The 15,391-nt window shown below is 42.7% G+C and overlaps 1 protein-coding gene across 3 annotated transcripts in view; it reads right to left on the minus strand.

Annotated features, from left to right (window-relative positions):
* Positions 1–12,212: 12,212 nt before the first annotated feature.
* The window catches only part of BTBD3 (BTB domain containing 3), a 42,071-nt gene continuing 38,892 nt past the window's right edge, over positions 12,213–15,391 (minus strand). For all 3 annotated transcript variants that reach the window (XM_068232484.1, XM_068232483.1, XM_068232482.1), the window contains one exon: positions 12,213–13,477. In XM_068232484.1, the coding sequence (XP_068088585.1) occupies positions 12,445–13,477 (1,033 nt within the window). In that variant the 3' untranslated portion in view covers positions 12,213–12,444. The remainder of the gene's footprint in view (positions 13,478–15,391) is intronic.

Consider the following 15,391-nt stretch of genomic DNA (forward strand, 5'->3'; position numbering starts at 1 on the left):
GTGATGCACCATATTCGTCACCAGCATCACTTTCTTCCTCTTCTGCTGTCCTTTCCCGCTAAATTGTGGAAGTCCAACGTGCACCGCTCTGTCCCTCGGCAGTGGGGGCATCCAATTCCTGCTCCAACTCCAGCTGTTCCTCGTCCTGTTCTTTGTCATAGCTGGGACCAGCGTTTCCTGAGGCAGGTCGCCTGATGTTGGTATCATCACGCTGATCGTTTTCATCTTCAGAATCCCCCACTTGCATCATGCCAGCGGTTTCCATCTTCAACATTGATTTCTTCAGTAAACACAGCAGTGGTATTGTAATGCTGACTGTAGAGTTGTCACTGCTCAGTCACGCAACGTGGATTGCTCAAAATTTTGGAGGACTTGGCAGAGATCCAACATGGTGGCCCAATCAGATCCACAGAAGCTTGGTAGCTACTAGCTGCTGGAATGCGCCTCGGCACTGCGCAAAAGCGTGCTAGCATGTGCAGCGTAGAATTCCAGCGCGTAGGCAGGGACATCACCCAGCGAGCGATGGTGCGCTAGATTGAAGCGCTCCTGCATCTCTTGGTGAGTCCTTCAGAAGCCCGACACCAAGCTGAACCCCGGCGAACTCCAAGCAGAGGATCTTCAGGAACCCTCAAGGCTTTGAGCAAGCTGAGGAGGATCAGCAGTCCCGACGAGACCTCTCCTCATATGCGACTGAGTGCAGTGGAGCTCCCCAGAACAACCTCTCAGTTGTCACTTTGTCACTGGTCACTTTGTCAGTTGTCACTGGTCACTTTGTCATTTTGTCACTTCTCACTTTGTCATTTGTCAATTGTCACTGTCACTTTGTCACTGGTCACTTTTCACTTGTCCAGATGATCTCGGTACACCTCCTGAGATTCAAATTCCTGCACACATTGCTCTGGGATTTGGGTGTGATGAATGATGCATCTAACTGGCCACCGGAGGCAATTAAGGCCTTCAAAACATTAAAAGCAGCTTTCTGTTCCGCCCCCATTTTGCGTCATGTTGAGTTGTTGACATCATGTTCATCCTCGGCCTCGCCTTGCATTTCAGTGCGAGGTGCATTTTCCACAGAAAAAGGTTGTGAATCCGGGCACAACATTTGTGGCTGTTCCATTGACCTTTCACAGGTAGAAGATTGTGGGGGTGGGAATAGCTCCTCCGAATAGCCCATTGTGTCCTGAAAACTACTCATTGCATTGCTTTGCGCACACATTTTTTTGTCCTCATGCAAGGCCTGAGTTGCACCTTAAAGCGTGGCCTTCTCCTCCTGCGCCTCCTCCTGTTCCATCACGTCTGCTGCTGCTGGGTTAGCGTTGACGCCCGGTCCCTGTTTATTGAACCTCTTATCTTTATTACATTTATGACTGCATGGCGGTAAAAAGCATGCTATCCGCACGCTTCTTGTCCTCATGCAAGGCCTGGGTTGTTGTGTCTCAAAAAGCATGGCCTTCTCCTCCTGCGCCTGCTCCTGTTCCATCACGTGTGCTGCTGCTGCTGGGTTACCGTTACCGGTCCCTTTTCCTGGAACCTCTTCTCTGTATTACATTTATGACTGCATGGCGACAAAAAGCATGTTACCTGTGCAAAGAAACATGTCATTTTCCACATTTAAAAGACAGTTTTTCCTTTGAAACTTTACAATCAATTTTCTCAAAAACTATAAGCTCTTTTTCAAATTTTTTTTCCTCTTGTACCCACTCCCAAGGTGCACATACCCTGCTAATTTGGGGTATGTAGCATGTAAGGAAGCTTTACAAAGCACGAAAGTTCGGGTCCCCATTGACTTCCATTATGTTCGGAGTTCGGCGCGAACACCCGAACATCGCGGCGATGTTCGGCGAACGTTCGCGAACCCGAACATCTAGGTGTTCGCCCAACACTAGCCATCGCCAGCAGGACCTCAAGGCATAGGAACGCCTTTCTCCCTTCTTCTGTAGAGCTCTTAAACTCTCTCCATGCCCTCCCCCCCCCCTTTTCCCCCTTAGGCTGCAGTTACAGTTAGATGTGCTTTGGGTCATCAGGGAGAAAATTGCTTTACAAATGTTTTGTTGATAGCACCCTGCGCTGCAGTCATTGTTATCTGCTTATTGTCAATCTGCTGTTGTCAATATGTCAATATGTGTTGTCTTACTTCCTACTTGTGCCCTGTATGTTCCAAAACTAATTCCATGCATGACCAAGTTGTGTTTAGTGAATAAAACTGCTTCTGATAGTATGTCTTCCATTACAAATTACTGGACATTAACATAATGAAATGTGTGAGGAAACCTTCAGCACAAATGATCTGGCATTAGGAACGTCCTACTTCGTTTCTAAGCAGCATTATGGTCATTGTTTACCAGTCATTTACCTTCTCTACTGCAGCAGCCTATGAAGTGTGACCTGGGGAGGGCGATAATCCGTTTACCAGAGAATTTAGGAGAAATACGGAAGTCCAGTCCTGTTAAAGAGACTTGTGAAAGTATATATAGGGTTTGTGAAAGTATATTAGGACACAGAGGAATGTTCTGCATACAAAGCCCAACCTCTGTGTCCTCACAGTGTGCCTCCAGGCTCCCCCCAGGCTCTGCTGGCCCCAATTTAAAAAAGCGCCAGGCTAGCGACATGCAGATTGTCGCTAGCCTGTTATTTACCTTTGACTGTCAGTCACCGCTGCCTGTATAGCGCAGCTCCCCGCCTCTGTCCCTTCCCTCCCCGCCTCCGTAAGCAGATTGGAGGAATCTTACGGAAGAATACACTATCTTCACATCTTCTCCTAAGTAAATAATGGGCAACTAGAAGGGGAGGAGGGACATGACAGCTCCTATAGCTATTAGTAACCGGTAGAAACCAGGAAACTAAAAAGCGGTGCTTGGTTAACATGCATATTTCAGAAAAAGCAAAGAACACATCATAGTATAAAATGTCACTTTATTAAAAAAAATAAGTTAAAACAAAAAATGTTTGAGATTTGTAATTTGTTGGGAAACAAGCAGTGTTACCTTCTACAATAAATCAATTTTACTTGGTTAACATTTTATATACCAGATCAACAATACAATACACTGCATTAAAGAGGAGTGGAAACACAATGGCATCAGCATATCTACTAAAGAATTCATAGCCTCGTAAATGTTACTATCAGCTTGTTGCAAATACAGACAAGCACTTATCACACAGTAAGAAGAATGCCACTGAAATTGGTGAAGTTAAACTTCAAAACGTAGGCACAAAAAGATACAAAATATTCATGACTACTAAACCCAAGTGATACTTCGCAAAAGGATTAGTTTTAATGTTTCTGAAAAGAGTATAAAGTGCAAAGTGTATAGTGTATTCTCATTTTAAATGGTTCTAAACATCAGTATAGATAGCGGAGAGATTTGTAAAAAAAAAAAATTGATGCAGAGGAGAATGTGATCTAAGTAACCAAAGAGAAAACTGAAGGGGACCACAGGCTATTTAAGATGGACAACCACATTTTCCTGTGACATGCAAGACCAAAAGAAAAAAAAAATGTAGATGTGTAATGGAGTACATACTTTCATTAGTAATTGCATCCTTTGACAGGCTATGTCCTCCATTCCCCCCATCCATCTCCTTTTGTCCATTATAGGTCTCACAAGTAAACTCTGACTGGTACTAGTCAAGACATCTTAACAGAAAGCAATGGCCCTCGCGCATGTACAGTAGGCTCCCCATAGTCATGAGCGAATGCAAGGCAGGAGGAGAGCTGCGAGAGCGGACAGCGCTGTCAGCACGAATGTGCGCATGCACAGGGGTCATTACTTCCAGCTAAAAGCTCCTGACTAATTGGGTGCCTACTAAAAGGGACTTATGGAGGGAGAGAGGGGGGGAACAGAGGACACAGCCTACCAAAAGGATGCCATTAGTAATAAAAGTATGTACTCCATTACACATTGGTTATGGTCTCAGATATCCTTTAAAGAGACACTGAAGCGAAAAAAAAATTATGATATTATGATTTGTATGTGTAGTACAGCTAAGAAATAAAACATTAAGATCAGATACATCAGTGTAATTGTTTCCAGTACAGGAAGAGTTGAGAAACTCCAGTTGTTATCTCTATGCAAAAAAAGCTATTAAGCTCTCCGACCAAGTTAGTCGTGGAGAGGGCTGTTATCTGACTTTTATTATCTCAACTGTAATTGAACTGTTTACTTTTCCTCTGCCAGTGGAGAGTTCATTACTTCACAGACTGCTCTGAAAGAATCATTTTGAATGCTGAGTGTTGTGTAATCTGCACATATTATAGAATAATGCAATGTTAGAAAAAACACTATATACCTGAAAATAAAAGTATGAGGATATTTTCTTAGCTGCTAATCTTCTAGTAATTATTCATAGTACACAACCAATTCATTATATCATATTTTTTTTTTTTCGCTTCAGTGTCTCTTTAAGTAGCAGAACAGCCAAACGTTCCAGTTAAAGAGAAAGCTTAGAAGCAACCACAGCTACTGCAGATTGGTTGAGTGAAATCTCACTGGATCTGTAGGTAATTTGGTCACAAATATGCCAAGTGTCCCAAAATTACAGCTGACAAAGAGGAACTGTAATGACATACTGTATATTAGAAAGTAAAACAACTTTTCAGGATACCCATGTTTAACATAATTATTTTGGTTTAAGCTTCAGAAATGCTCCTCATGTCTATATATTGGTATGCTACATTACCCTCCCAGTGAAGCTCAGCTTAGGCCATGATGTCACGCAGCCTTCTACCCCAGACATCGTGTGTCATCCCTGCACACTTCAAAAGGGGAAAAAACAACATTCCACAGTGATTCCCCTTGCCAGCAGTAAAGATGCCAACATCACTAATACATTTCAGAGTATAAATCAAATCTGCCTGACATGAATACATTTATGGGGAAAAAAAGTTAGCACATTTGAGAGGGCTGGGCATCTAATTACTTGAATAAATATAACTTGTACATATTTCTGGGCTTGCAAAAATGGTAACTCCTGCAGTAAGTCAGTTCAGAAGCTTCTCCAGCACGAATAACCTAGCTCTGAGCCTTTCAGTTTAAGATCAAGGCAGTAGAACTTGAAAGTAAGGGATGTGGTTTAGCAAGACCACAACTCTGGTACATTTCAGAACCATATACTGACAGTCAGCACGTATAGGTGCCTTAGTCTTTAGTAGCCTGTTGCATTGAAAAGGCCAGATTGGAAGACCTGGACTTTCATATACAAGGCAGTCTGTATGTGAACTGGACCACATAGACATTATAATGGCAAGATCTTTAATGTGGTCCACAGCACAAACCTGATGGGAAATACCCCACAGCTCTTGGGAACTATGAATCTATAGTTACACACATTTTATTTAATGACCCTGTAGTGTTTTGATCATAAAAATGGATTTACCACAGAAATGTACAAAGGATGCACATTTCAATTAGGAACCATGAGGTTTACTTCTGAGCCCTGGCAGTCACAGCTAGAATTGTAGTGTGGAGAAGATGTCTTCACCAGGGTAACAAGGGTAACCAGACATCAGTAAAACCCACAAAGGCTTGTATGACCAAGCAATTTGGAGTGTTCTGTGGTATTCCAGGAAATAGTAAACCAACACAGGCTACCAGTCACAAATTAGCAAATAGATAAAAAGGCTTTGCCAGGATATTCAGATGAACTATTGCTGGTCCAGACATGTATTTCTGGTCTGAAAACAATAGCCAACATTCAACAAAAAGGGTACATACAGGTAGTCCCCGGTTAACGAACGAGATAGGGACTGTAGATTCGTTCTTAACCTGAATCTGTTCTTAAGTCGGAACATTGTGCCCTCTCTGTCCCCTGTACCTCCCCTGTTGCTCCAGTGTCTCCCTCTTTGTCACCTCTTCCCCCTGTAACGGCTTACACAAGTTTAAAAGCCATTTTTTCTTTGAATTTTTTAAAAATCGATCTTCTCAACAACTACAAGTCCAATTTGAACATTTTTTTTTAACTTGTTTCCATGGAAACACAGAATCCTTGTCGTTCGTAAGTCGGGCGTTCGTAAATTGGGGACTACCTGTATTGCAGAGGAAGGTAAAAGCATCAGCACAGCGTAGAAGCACATTTACCACCATATTAGTGTGCTCAAAAAAAAAAAAATTACATAAAAATTACAAAATTAAAAAAAGCACTTCATCTGCCTCATTCTGAATCGAGTGATGGCAGGTTGAGAAGCCACCAGAATTTACTGCAGAAACAAATTTGTAAATCATAACTTCTCAATTCCCCCTGGGATGTAGAGGTGGGGAGGGGAAAGACATGCCAGTTCTCCCACGTTCTGCAATACTAATTCATACACTCTTTACTAGTGACAAGTCTGTCTTGTTGCAAGCAAGCAATCTGTCAGTTCTTTTAACATGATGAAATAACTATACTTATCATGGGTGCTGTGCGGTGAAAGCCAGAAATTGGCCAACAGTTCCTCCAACTCAAGGAGCTGCTGCAGCCAAGCCTCGCACCAGGAGAAAAAAAAAAGCCACCCACCAGATGCATTATTGGCTGCACTGGAGGCCTGCGATGTACAAGGGCAGAGGAGTATGAACTACAAGCCAGATTAGTTATATACACACACCCTGCATTGTACTCAGCCCGGACCGCTGATGAGGACTCCCGGACATGAAGGTAGCATGCATGAAAGCAGCCCAGACCTCACCAACCTCACCTAACGATCCGGTGAGATTTCGACTGACACCCAAGCTACTTCTACTCATCCCACCAACCAAAAGCTCCTACATCATGTGCCATGTGTCTAACAGATGTGCCACTAGCATCAAAGGTCTCTACGTACAAGCGAAGATCGAAGACAGACTAATATTCTGGTTCAACGAGATCTAGAACTTTGGAACAGGCTAGAGCCGTTAAGATCCTCTGATTTCTTCTAGAGCCGTTAATGTTCATTTTATATGGATATTTATTTGTTGGATGTGTCTGTATGGTTTTCTTGGAACAGGCTAATCGGATTTGGGAATTGCTGCTCCAATCCAATTAGCATGCTGAACAGTTTGGTTTCTCTTCCAGTTTCTCTTTTCTTCCAGGTTTCTCTTCCTGGGCAAATCCGAATTTGTATTTGTTGCTCTTAACGGCTGCATACTATGCATGTGCTTCTTATTGTAATGCAAGCTATCAACCTTGCCATATTTGGAGATAAGCAAGTTCATTTCTGAAATTACTAAACAATGAGCTTCTGATTTTTGGAGGTAATGGTCCTTCCCCTCCATGTTTCCACTGGCTGCTCAACTGATCATGCAACTCTTAACAGAGCTTCAGTTGTAAGCAAGTCATTCTCTGAGCAGAGTCTGTAGACAAACTTACTTTAGAGCTGTGATCTTTATGAAGCATTAGATAAAACTACCCCCAATCTACATCAGTTATTGCAATGAATGCTTCCCTTATATTCAATCAATCAGTTTTGAAACTTCATCAAAAGCTGCCCTTTTCTGTTCCCGTCAGGGTTCTGTACAGCAGAAGGGAGTTTGATCAAAGCTTTAATAGGCTTGTCCTTAAAACAATCCAAACCATGGCTTCAGTTCATCAAAGGCTGTTTGATAACAAACACCAAGTCGTTAGAATACCGCATTTGGTATTGTAGACTTGTGTGTGTGCTAATTCCTCAATATTTTCACAGGTGTGGTGGATGTCCGGTAAGTTACCGAAGTGTCTGTGTTGTTACGCTGTTCCCTGCAGCGAGGGCTATACAATAGAAACGAGGCATCCCCAACATCCCTTTAGATGTGAATGTTTTACTGCTGCTGCTTACTCTGAATCTGCTCCTAATCTGTCCCATTAGTTTTAACATGCTATTCACTTGCTACAGCTTAGATGAACTGCCAAGAAACATTACACATGCCCTGCTTAGGTCAATTCCCCAAGCAGCTCCCAATAGCATCTCTGCAAATTCAATCCAGCACTCAAAGGGCGTCACTACCGAAGGGTGCCTGGAAAACCTCTTTTGTCATTTTCTCTCTGTTCTCTGCCTGGGTGGTTTAAAAGCTCCTTCTACCCAAGAAGCCTGCACAACCTATCAGTGGAACTTGCAGGAGACAGGGACTCTTTCTATTTGCTCCCTTCTCCTGTCAGTCATAGGGACATCCACACAGAAGGCATTCGAAGCTAGTTACCAACAGAGGAGAGTTGGAGGTAATCACCAAATGTGTTACCGAATGCTGTAACATTGATGAATTGATATTTACTGACATGTGTTGAGATATTTACAGCACAAGTCGGTAATTTAGCTCACTGCTCGGTAATTTCAGCTTTTCATGCGGGAACTGCTTTGATGAATTGACATTTTCCTAAGTGCTTGGTAAAGTCAGCTGTTTTCAGCATTACCGCATGCGCTAATGCTTTATGAATTGAAGCACATATCTCCTACCAATAACATTCATTTTCTTGTTCTGTGGGTTTCGTCTATTGTCACGTCAGCTGCCAATAAAACAGCTTAACAGGCTGTTTATTAAACCAACATTCAAATTTGTTGTCCTTTAGGTACAAATGTCCAAAAGAGTTCCGAAGACAAAAATCTTCCTAATCAATAGTTTATCCATTTCTTTTTAGCTTTTGGTAGTCAAGTATAAAACTGTTAAATAGAATATAGAATAAAGAACTCTTGTCAAGTTCAGGTTAGAGAGACTATACAGCCATAATTACATATTATACGGATCCCCTTCGGGTAAAATCACATCTTTCCGGGTCTCCCCCTGAGCCCCAGGTTCTGGAACATCGCTCAGCCCCTTGCAGACAACTGCCATGGTACTCTCTGCTCATAGATACAGAGTGCCACGGAATCACCACTGCACTTGTCTGCAAGGGGGCGGGTCTACGTACCAGAAGCCGCTGCGAGACTTGAAAGCTGAAGACCTGGCAAGTCCTTACTCAAGGGGGAATCGAACTAATGTGTACTTATGGCTGTCTAGTATCTTTAAACTGAATTCTGTCAATTAAATATCCCTCAGAGGAGCTCACAATCTAATTCTTACCATAGTCATAGGCTCATCTTCCTATCATAATCAAGGCCAATTTTGGATGGAAGCAGTTAACTCATCTGGCCGTTTAGGACATGTGGAGAAAAGTATCTGTCGGAAAACTGCTCATACACGGTAGCCGGAGGAACCCACTTCCTGTCAGAGAATTACAGCCAGTCATTTTGTAATTGTCCCTTTTCTTAAGTTAATGTGCCCTCTGAATTAGAATACCAAAAAGATAACCAACAACCAAAGCAGACTTTGATAGGAGGGGCCAATAGTGACATTTTCAGACATCGAAAACAATAGCAGGTGTTTATGACAGGTGAAAATGTTTAATGAGCTGTAAATCTTAGGTAGAGATTTGTGGCAAACAACCAACTTCCTGTCAGTGATCTGCTAAAGTGTACAGCAGGCTACCTTGTATTAGCTTCTCTACAGCCTGAAACTGAGGGTTAAACTCTGCTCAGAAAAGTTTAAAATATCTCATGGAAGCTTACACATGCACTTCTGTGAATGTTGAGAAATAGAATTAGCAGGACATATGAACAAATCACTGTTTTGATAACTAAAACTGTGCAGAGTTTCTTGTGAACAAATTATGCCCCCTATATCTTTCTGAAGAGGAGATTGGTGATGTCATCCTGATGATCACACACAGGGCCAGTTCACACAGGCAACAGAACTAAACGGGGCACACACTTTAGCCTCTCTCTGCCTACTTCCATAGTAGAGGATGGAGATGCAGATTCCCATTCCTCTCCCCTGCTAGGAAATGATGGGCTTGAATACATTTTCTATGCTATGTGTGCGTGAATCCTGCCACATCTGTCAATGGCAGTGTAGACCGAAGAGAACTGCTCTCCATCTTGTATGACTTAAGGTGGCCATTAACAATACAATCCCATAGATGATCTATTGTTCCATCTTTCGTTATGATCGATTTGAAACAATCGGTCTTGCCCACTAATGGCCGAAATCCCAGCCCTGTGGAGTCAAAGCAATTTTTGTACCGCAGCCCAACCAAAACCCACTAACCAATCTGATCAGATCGATGGGATCTATTTTAAAAACGTATAATTTCCATTAATCTGATTGAATTTATCGGCCGTTAGCAGGCACGACCAATCTTTCCGATCTAATCTAACGATAAGAAAAAAAAAACGATCATACAAGGAATTTGTATAGCTAATGGCCATCTTAAGGAACATTTACTGAAGGAAACGTAAGAGCAGTGCTTTTACTTTAATCATTTAGTTGTCCGTGGAATATGCCATTTTTTTACATTCTTAGCACTTGACTAGAGAAGTCTGAAGCAATGACTGAATCAGACTTATCGTTAGACGTTTGCTGCGTAGGGCTGAGGTTTTACTAAGACATTTTTCATTTCTGTCTCTTTTCACTTCAAATATTCAGTCATGTAGACATTTTTCTTGAATCCTTGAAGTGAAAATAGGCAAGGTGAAATTTTCTCCCTCTTTGGAGTATCAGTCCCATTTACTGGAACCAACCATAAAGGTTTGCATAACGCCATAATCCAAAGTCTGCTTTTAGCACTTACGGTTTCTTAAAAGTGCCTGAGCAGGCGCGACGATATCAACTAAAAGCTGTAAAATGACATTCTCTTTAAATACAGAGCTTGGCTAGACGGAGCCATTATGCCTGTGGAAGCGTGCAGAGAAAGTGCTCGTTAGGAGGTCAGGCATTTTAAAGGGAAGCAGTTGTCAATCGTCAGAAAATTGTTCAACACCACCAGAGTCATCCTCAAGTACACAGGTGGGCAGTTATAGATTCTTCATAAGGAAGTCTGCACAATTACATGATTATACTAAGAAAGCTCTATGAATATAGTATATCTATAGTGTACTTAAAAGGGACACTAATCAAAAAAAAAGTCACCCGGGGATACATACCTCGGGAGAGATAGGTCAGCAGCAGAGCAGTAACTCTTGCAACATTTACCTTCCTCAGCTTCAGCGGAGGTGTAGTAAGGCTAGACTCGTGCCTGCGCAGTAGAGCGGACCTGATCGGGCTCAGTTATTTCCGCCTGAGCCCACCGGAAAGCCCTCCTACACCTTCGCTGGAGCCGAGGAAGGTAAATTTTTACCTCCCTGTTTTCAGGGACTTAAAGCACCACCACAGAGGGACAGAGGAGGACGGGGGAAGTCTTGTTGAGATCCAGAGGCTTCCCCCTCCCAAAGTAAGCAAGTATCTCCCAGGTAGGGTATTTTTAATTACAGATTTTCTTTAAAATTAATATGCAGGTAAGGCTGTGCTACCCCTTTGGTAAGGCAGGGCTTTCCCAAGCCTCAGTGGGTTTGCCAAAAATTGGACAACTTGGACCCAATGGCTGCTGGTGTGCCCCAAACCCCACCAGACCACTTTCTGGACTTGGCTTTGGAGACCATGATATGAGGCAGTGTGAGTATAGATAGTTGGGTTGGTGCTCAATAACCAATTTAATCTATTTTTACAGTACGCTATTGAAATATGCTACTTCAAAACAGAAATGTCCAACATGCATACCAACCAATCAGAATACCTCTTTCACTACATCTAGCTCAATAAGCTGTAATCTGACTAGTTGCTATGTACTGCACATTTCTGATCTATGTATTGCCTTGAATAACCTCAAAATGTTAAAAGAGAACCCGAGGTGGGATTTAATTATGTTACTGGGGCACAGAGGCTGGTTGTGCACACTAAGACCAGCCTCCGTTGCCCCATGGTGTGCCTCCAGGACCCCCCTGCACGCCGCTATACCCCCCGCAGTGCTGGCGACACGCAGCGTGTCGCCAGCACAATGTTTACCTATGCGCTGTCAGTCAGCGCCGCTCCCCCGCCTCCTCCGCATTGGCGCTACCCGCCCGCGTCACTTCCCTCCCATCAGCGGGAGGGAAGGGACACGGGCGGGTAGCGCCGATGCGGAGGAGGCGGGGGAGCGGCGCTGACTGACAGCGCATAGGTAAACATTGTGCTGGCGACACGCTTCGTGTCGCCAGCACTGCGGGGGGTATAGCGGCGCACAGGGGGGTCCTGGAGGCACACCATGGGGCAACGGAGGCTGGTCTTAGTGTGCACAACCAGCCTCTGTGCCCCAGTAACATAATTAAATCCCACCTCGGGTTCTCTTTAACCTTGATTGGGCTTTTAAGCGGCTTAAGATAAAAAGCTGCATCTAATATAAACTCTATGTAGTTAAATTGCATTTTATGGCATTTAGCAAAATATCTTTTTTTTAAATTCTATATTAAGCAGGATTTCCATTAATGAACTTCTTTGTTTAGAAACTATTTTAGAAAGTGCCAACATTTACAGTATTACTGTACAGAGTAATATATCTACTAAACAGCTAAAGTTATCTAAATGTACAGGGCATTCTAACTGATACATTTTTATATACACAAATCACATTCTGTATGCTTCCATACCGAGAAATGCATGATCTGTCCGTCAAGACTCTTTAAAAATGATATCAGGCATAGAAAATAAGCTCGGGAATCTGTCCTCCTTGAACCCCCGTGCCATTTGTGCTGTCTGAGGAACACTGAAACTGTACAGTTACTTTTCCACACTGAACTTCGGTCATCCCCTCCTGTCCAAAGTAACTCAGTTCATTGCCGTCCAAAACCACGCTGGCAGTGTAAAAGGTATCCGGCTCAATCTGCACTGGATACTCAAACCAGACTGGGAAAGTATTGCTGGATCCATCTGAAAAGTATTTGCTTAGATTCTGTCCCAAGATGACCCCCTGGCGTTTCAGTTCAATCTTTGCGCTGTATTCTGCTGATCCACAGCTGGATCCGTACAGGCCGAAGCCTGCAATGAAAACTCTCTTATCCACAGCGAACTGTATGCTGTCGCACCGGCCCCGGTACCGCCACTGATTGCTGCGGTAAGCACAGGACTGAAAGCGATGACACCTCTGAGGCACGAGACCCTTTCTGGGTTTGCTTACAAACTCCAGATCTGGTTTCTTAGCAGCTGTATACCAGAGAAAGATGTCATTGGTCTCATTTAGGGTCAAGACTCCAGATTGAGCAGCACCATTGGCAAAGTCATCCAGAGCCATTGTTGGGATACGAATTAGGTAGAGCGCTTTCCCCAAGACCTTCCTCTTGTTCTCTATTGAGGGAGACAAGTCTTGACGTTGACATTCTACTTCGGCCCAACAAAGAGCAGCCTCAAAGACCACAATTTCTTTGGCGTTTAAAGTCTCTCTTTTAAGGATACTTTCAAGCGTCTGAAAGTCAATGTCGCAAAAGCCTTCGCTTTTCAAAGCTAGTTCTGCTTGTGCATCAATCACTTCCCAGCACCTCTGGGTCAGATCAGGTTCTTCAAACAAGCAGCTTTGAGACAGCAGAACACAGGCATTCTTTGCACTTAAGCTGGTCTCTAGGAAGTTAACACATGCTTTGGCGAGATGAGGGACGATATATTTTTTAGCAGCATAGAGAGTTGCCAGGACAGTATCAGCAGCCAAATCTATCTCGTCACAATACAAATATCTGTAGGGGGAAAAAATAAAAGAAAATGGGTTGAAATATTGCATCTGCATTCAAAAGGTCTGCATGTAGATTTACTGGCTGTCCAGAGAATAAAAACTCACAGCTTGGCTTAAAAGACAACTGTACTTGCCTATAACGTATGGTATCTATGTATAATGTACATAAACTAAATTAACTAGATCTCCTACCAATGTTTTCCAGATAGAGATACCTCGCCATTTTGATCTAGTGTCACTCCAATCCATGGTGGTCAAACTATAATGATGTCATCTCCTGTCTACTAAAGAAGCTTGTAGTCAGTAGGTGGGGATTCTGGTGGATGGGGAAGGAGGGGTGAGTGAGAAGCTACCCACAATACAATCACATGTGGCTTCTCTTTCAGCTAGAATGTCCATCCTTTTTTAACTCAGACTGAAGATGACATCAATATGGTTTACCATATATGGATTGGAGGAGCACTAGACCAACCGCCACATCAAACATACCAAATTTCACATCCAGTTATGTTTTGGATACATATTGGTGGACAAACAGCAGTGACCTGTACTAATAGGATGTGGAGACTGCCATGTTTATTTTTAAAATAACGTTGCCTGGCTTCCCTGCCAGAAATCCTATTTAAATAAATTGAAGTAAGTATTTATTGTTAACTGAAGTAAGTATTTATTGTTAACGGTATCAAGAAATGAGTAAAAGGCATTTATACAATTTTTAATACTTTTAAAAACTATGCAAGCATCTAGGGTACTTGAGATGTTACCCATGATGGGAAAGTACTTGGACTACAGAGTTGTTAAAATGGGGTAAATGTTCTAATGATGCTACGGAGCACTGCTTCATGCCACTGATCCAGAGTCAGGATGCACCTCAGGTGCTCTGACCAATGTCTGCTCGTTTCAGGTGTACATTCAGACTGCACCTAAGCCAGAAAGCTCAGCAGGACAACCAAGCATCTTACTTGGAAAGCGACCACCTTGATCCTTGAGAACCCTACAAGGCTGAGTGGGGACCGTATATATACGCACATGTCCTTATAGTGGTTGCTTTTCTGAGTAACCTTGGTTTGTGAGTACCCATTTCTTTCATTCATTATGTACTTGCCTATTAATGCCACATGCTACACTATATTCGGGCCCCGGTGTCCCTGCTCCTTTTTGTTTTTCACTTTCCCAGTAAACCAGTCAAATGGCATAGTTTAAAAAGTAAACATGGCAGCCTCAATATCCCACTCCCTGTGAGGTCATGTCTAACACAGTCATGGTTTAAAGTAGATGTGAAGTAAGTATTAAATGAAATTCAAAAAATAAGCTACATTCTAATGTAACTGACTATACCAGTACATCCTGGTGCTGGCTAAAAATGACACCGACAGCCCCAGTGATTTACATTTCTGTCCAAGGCTCCTACAGACCAACACCACTCAAGGGCAAAACCACCATTAGTCTAAATTTTACTTGCGAGTGCTCCAATCCCTAACTGCCAAAAGCTCAATTCCAGGGAAAAAGAAAGCAATTGTTGCTAGCGTTGTAAGAGGATTAAAGCAGATCCGAGATGAAAAACTAACTATAACAAGTAACTTGTCTATATATCTTATCTAAAGTTTAGATAGTTTACACAGCAAATCTAGCTGCAAACAGCTTTAATAGAAAATGATTATTTCTTCCTGTGATACAATGACAGCAGCCATGTTTGTAAACATTACACAGAGGCAAGCTTATCTGTATCTTGTGCAAAAAAACCTAATCCCCCCTCCTCCTCCCTCGTCCTGCCCAGACCGAGCTCCCATGAGCCCTTGCTACTGTCAAGGCTCTCTGAAAACCTGTGGGCGTGGTTTATTAAGTTTATAGGGAATTAAGAGTATTAAAACAAAAACAAAAAGTATTTGGCTTGAGGAATGCCCTATAAATAGGAAAA

The sequence above is a fragment of the Hyperolius riggenbachi genome, chromosome 4, assembly GCF_040937935.1.
Source record: "Hyperolius riggenbachi isolate aHypRig1 chromosome 4, aHypRig1.pri, whole genome shotgun sequence".
Taxonomy (NCBI): Eukaryota; Metazoa; Chordata; class Amphibia; order Anura; family Hyperoliidae; genus Hyperolius; species Hyperolius riggenbachi.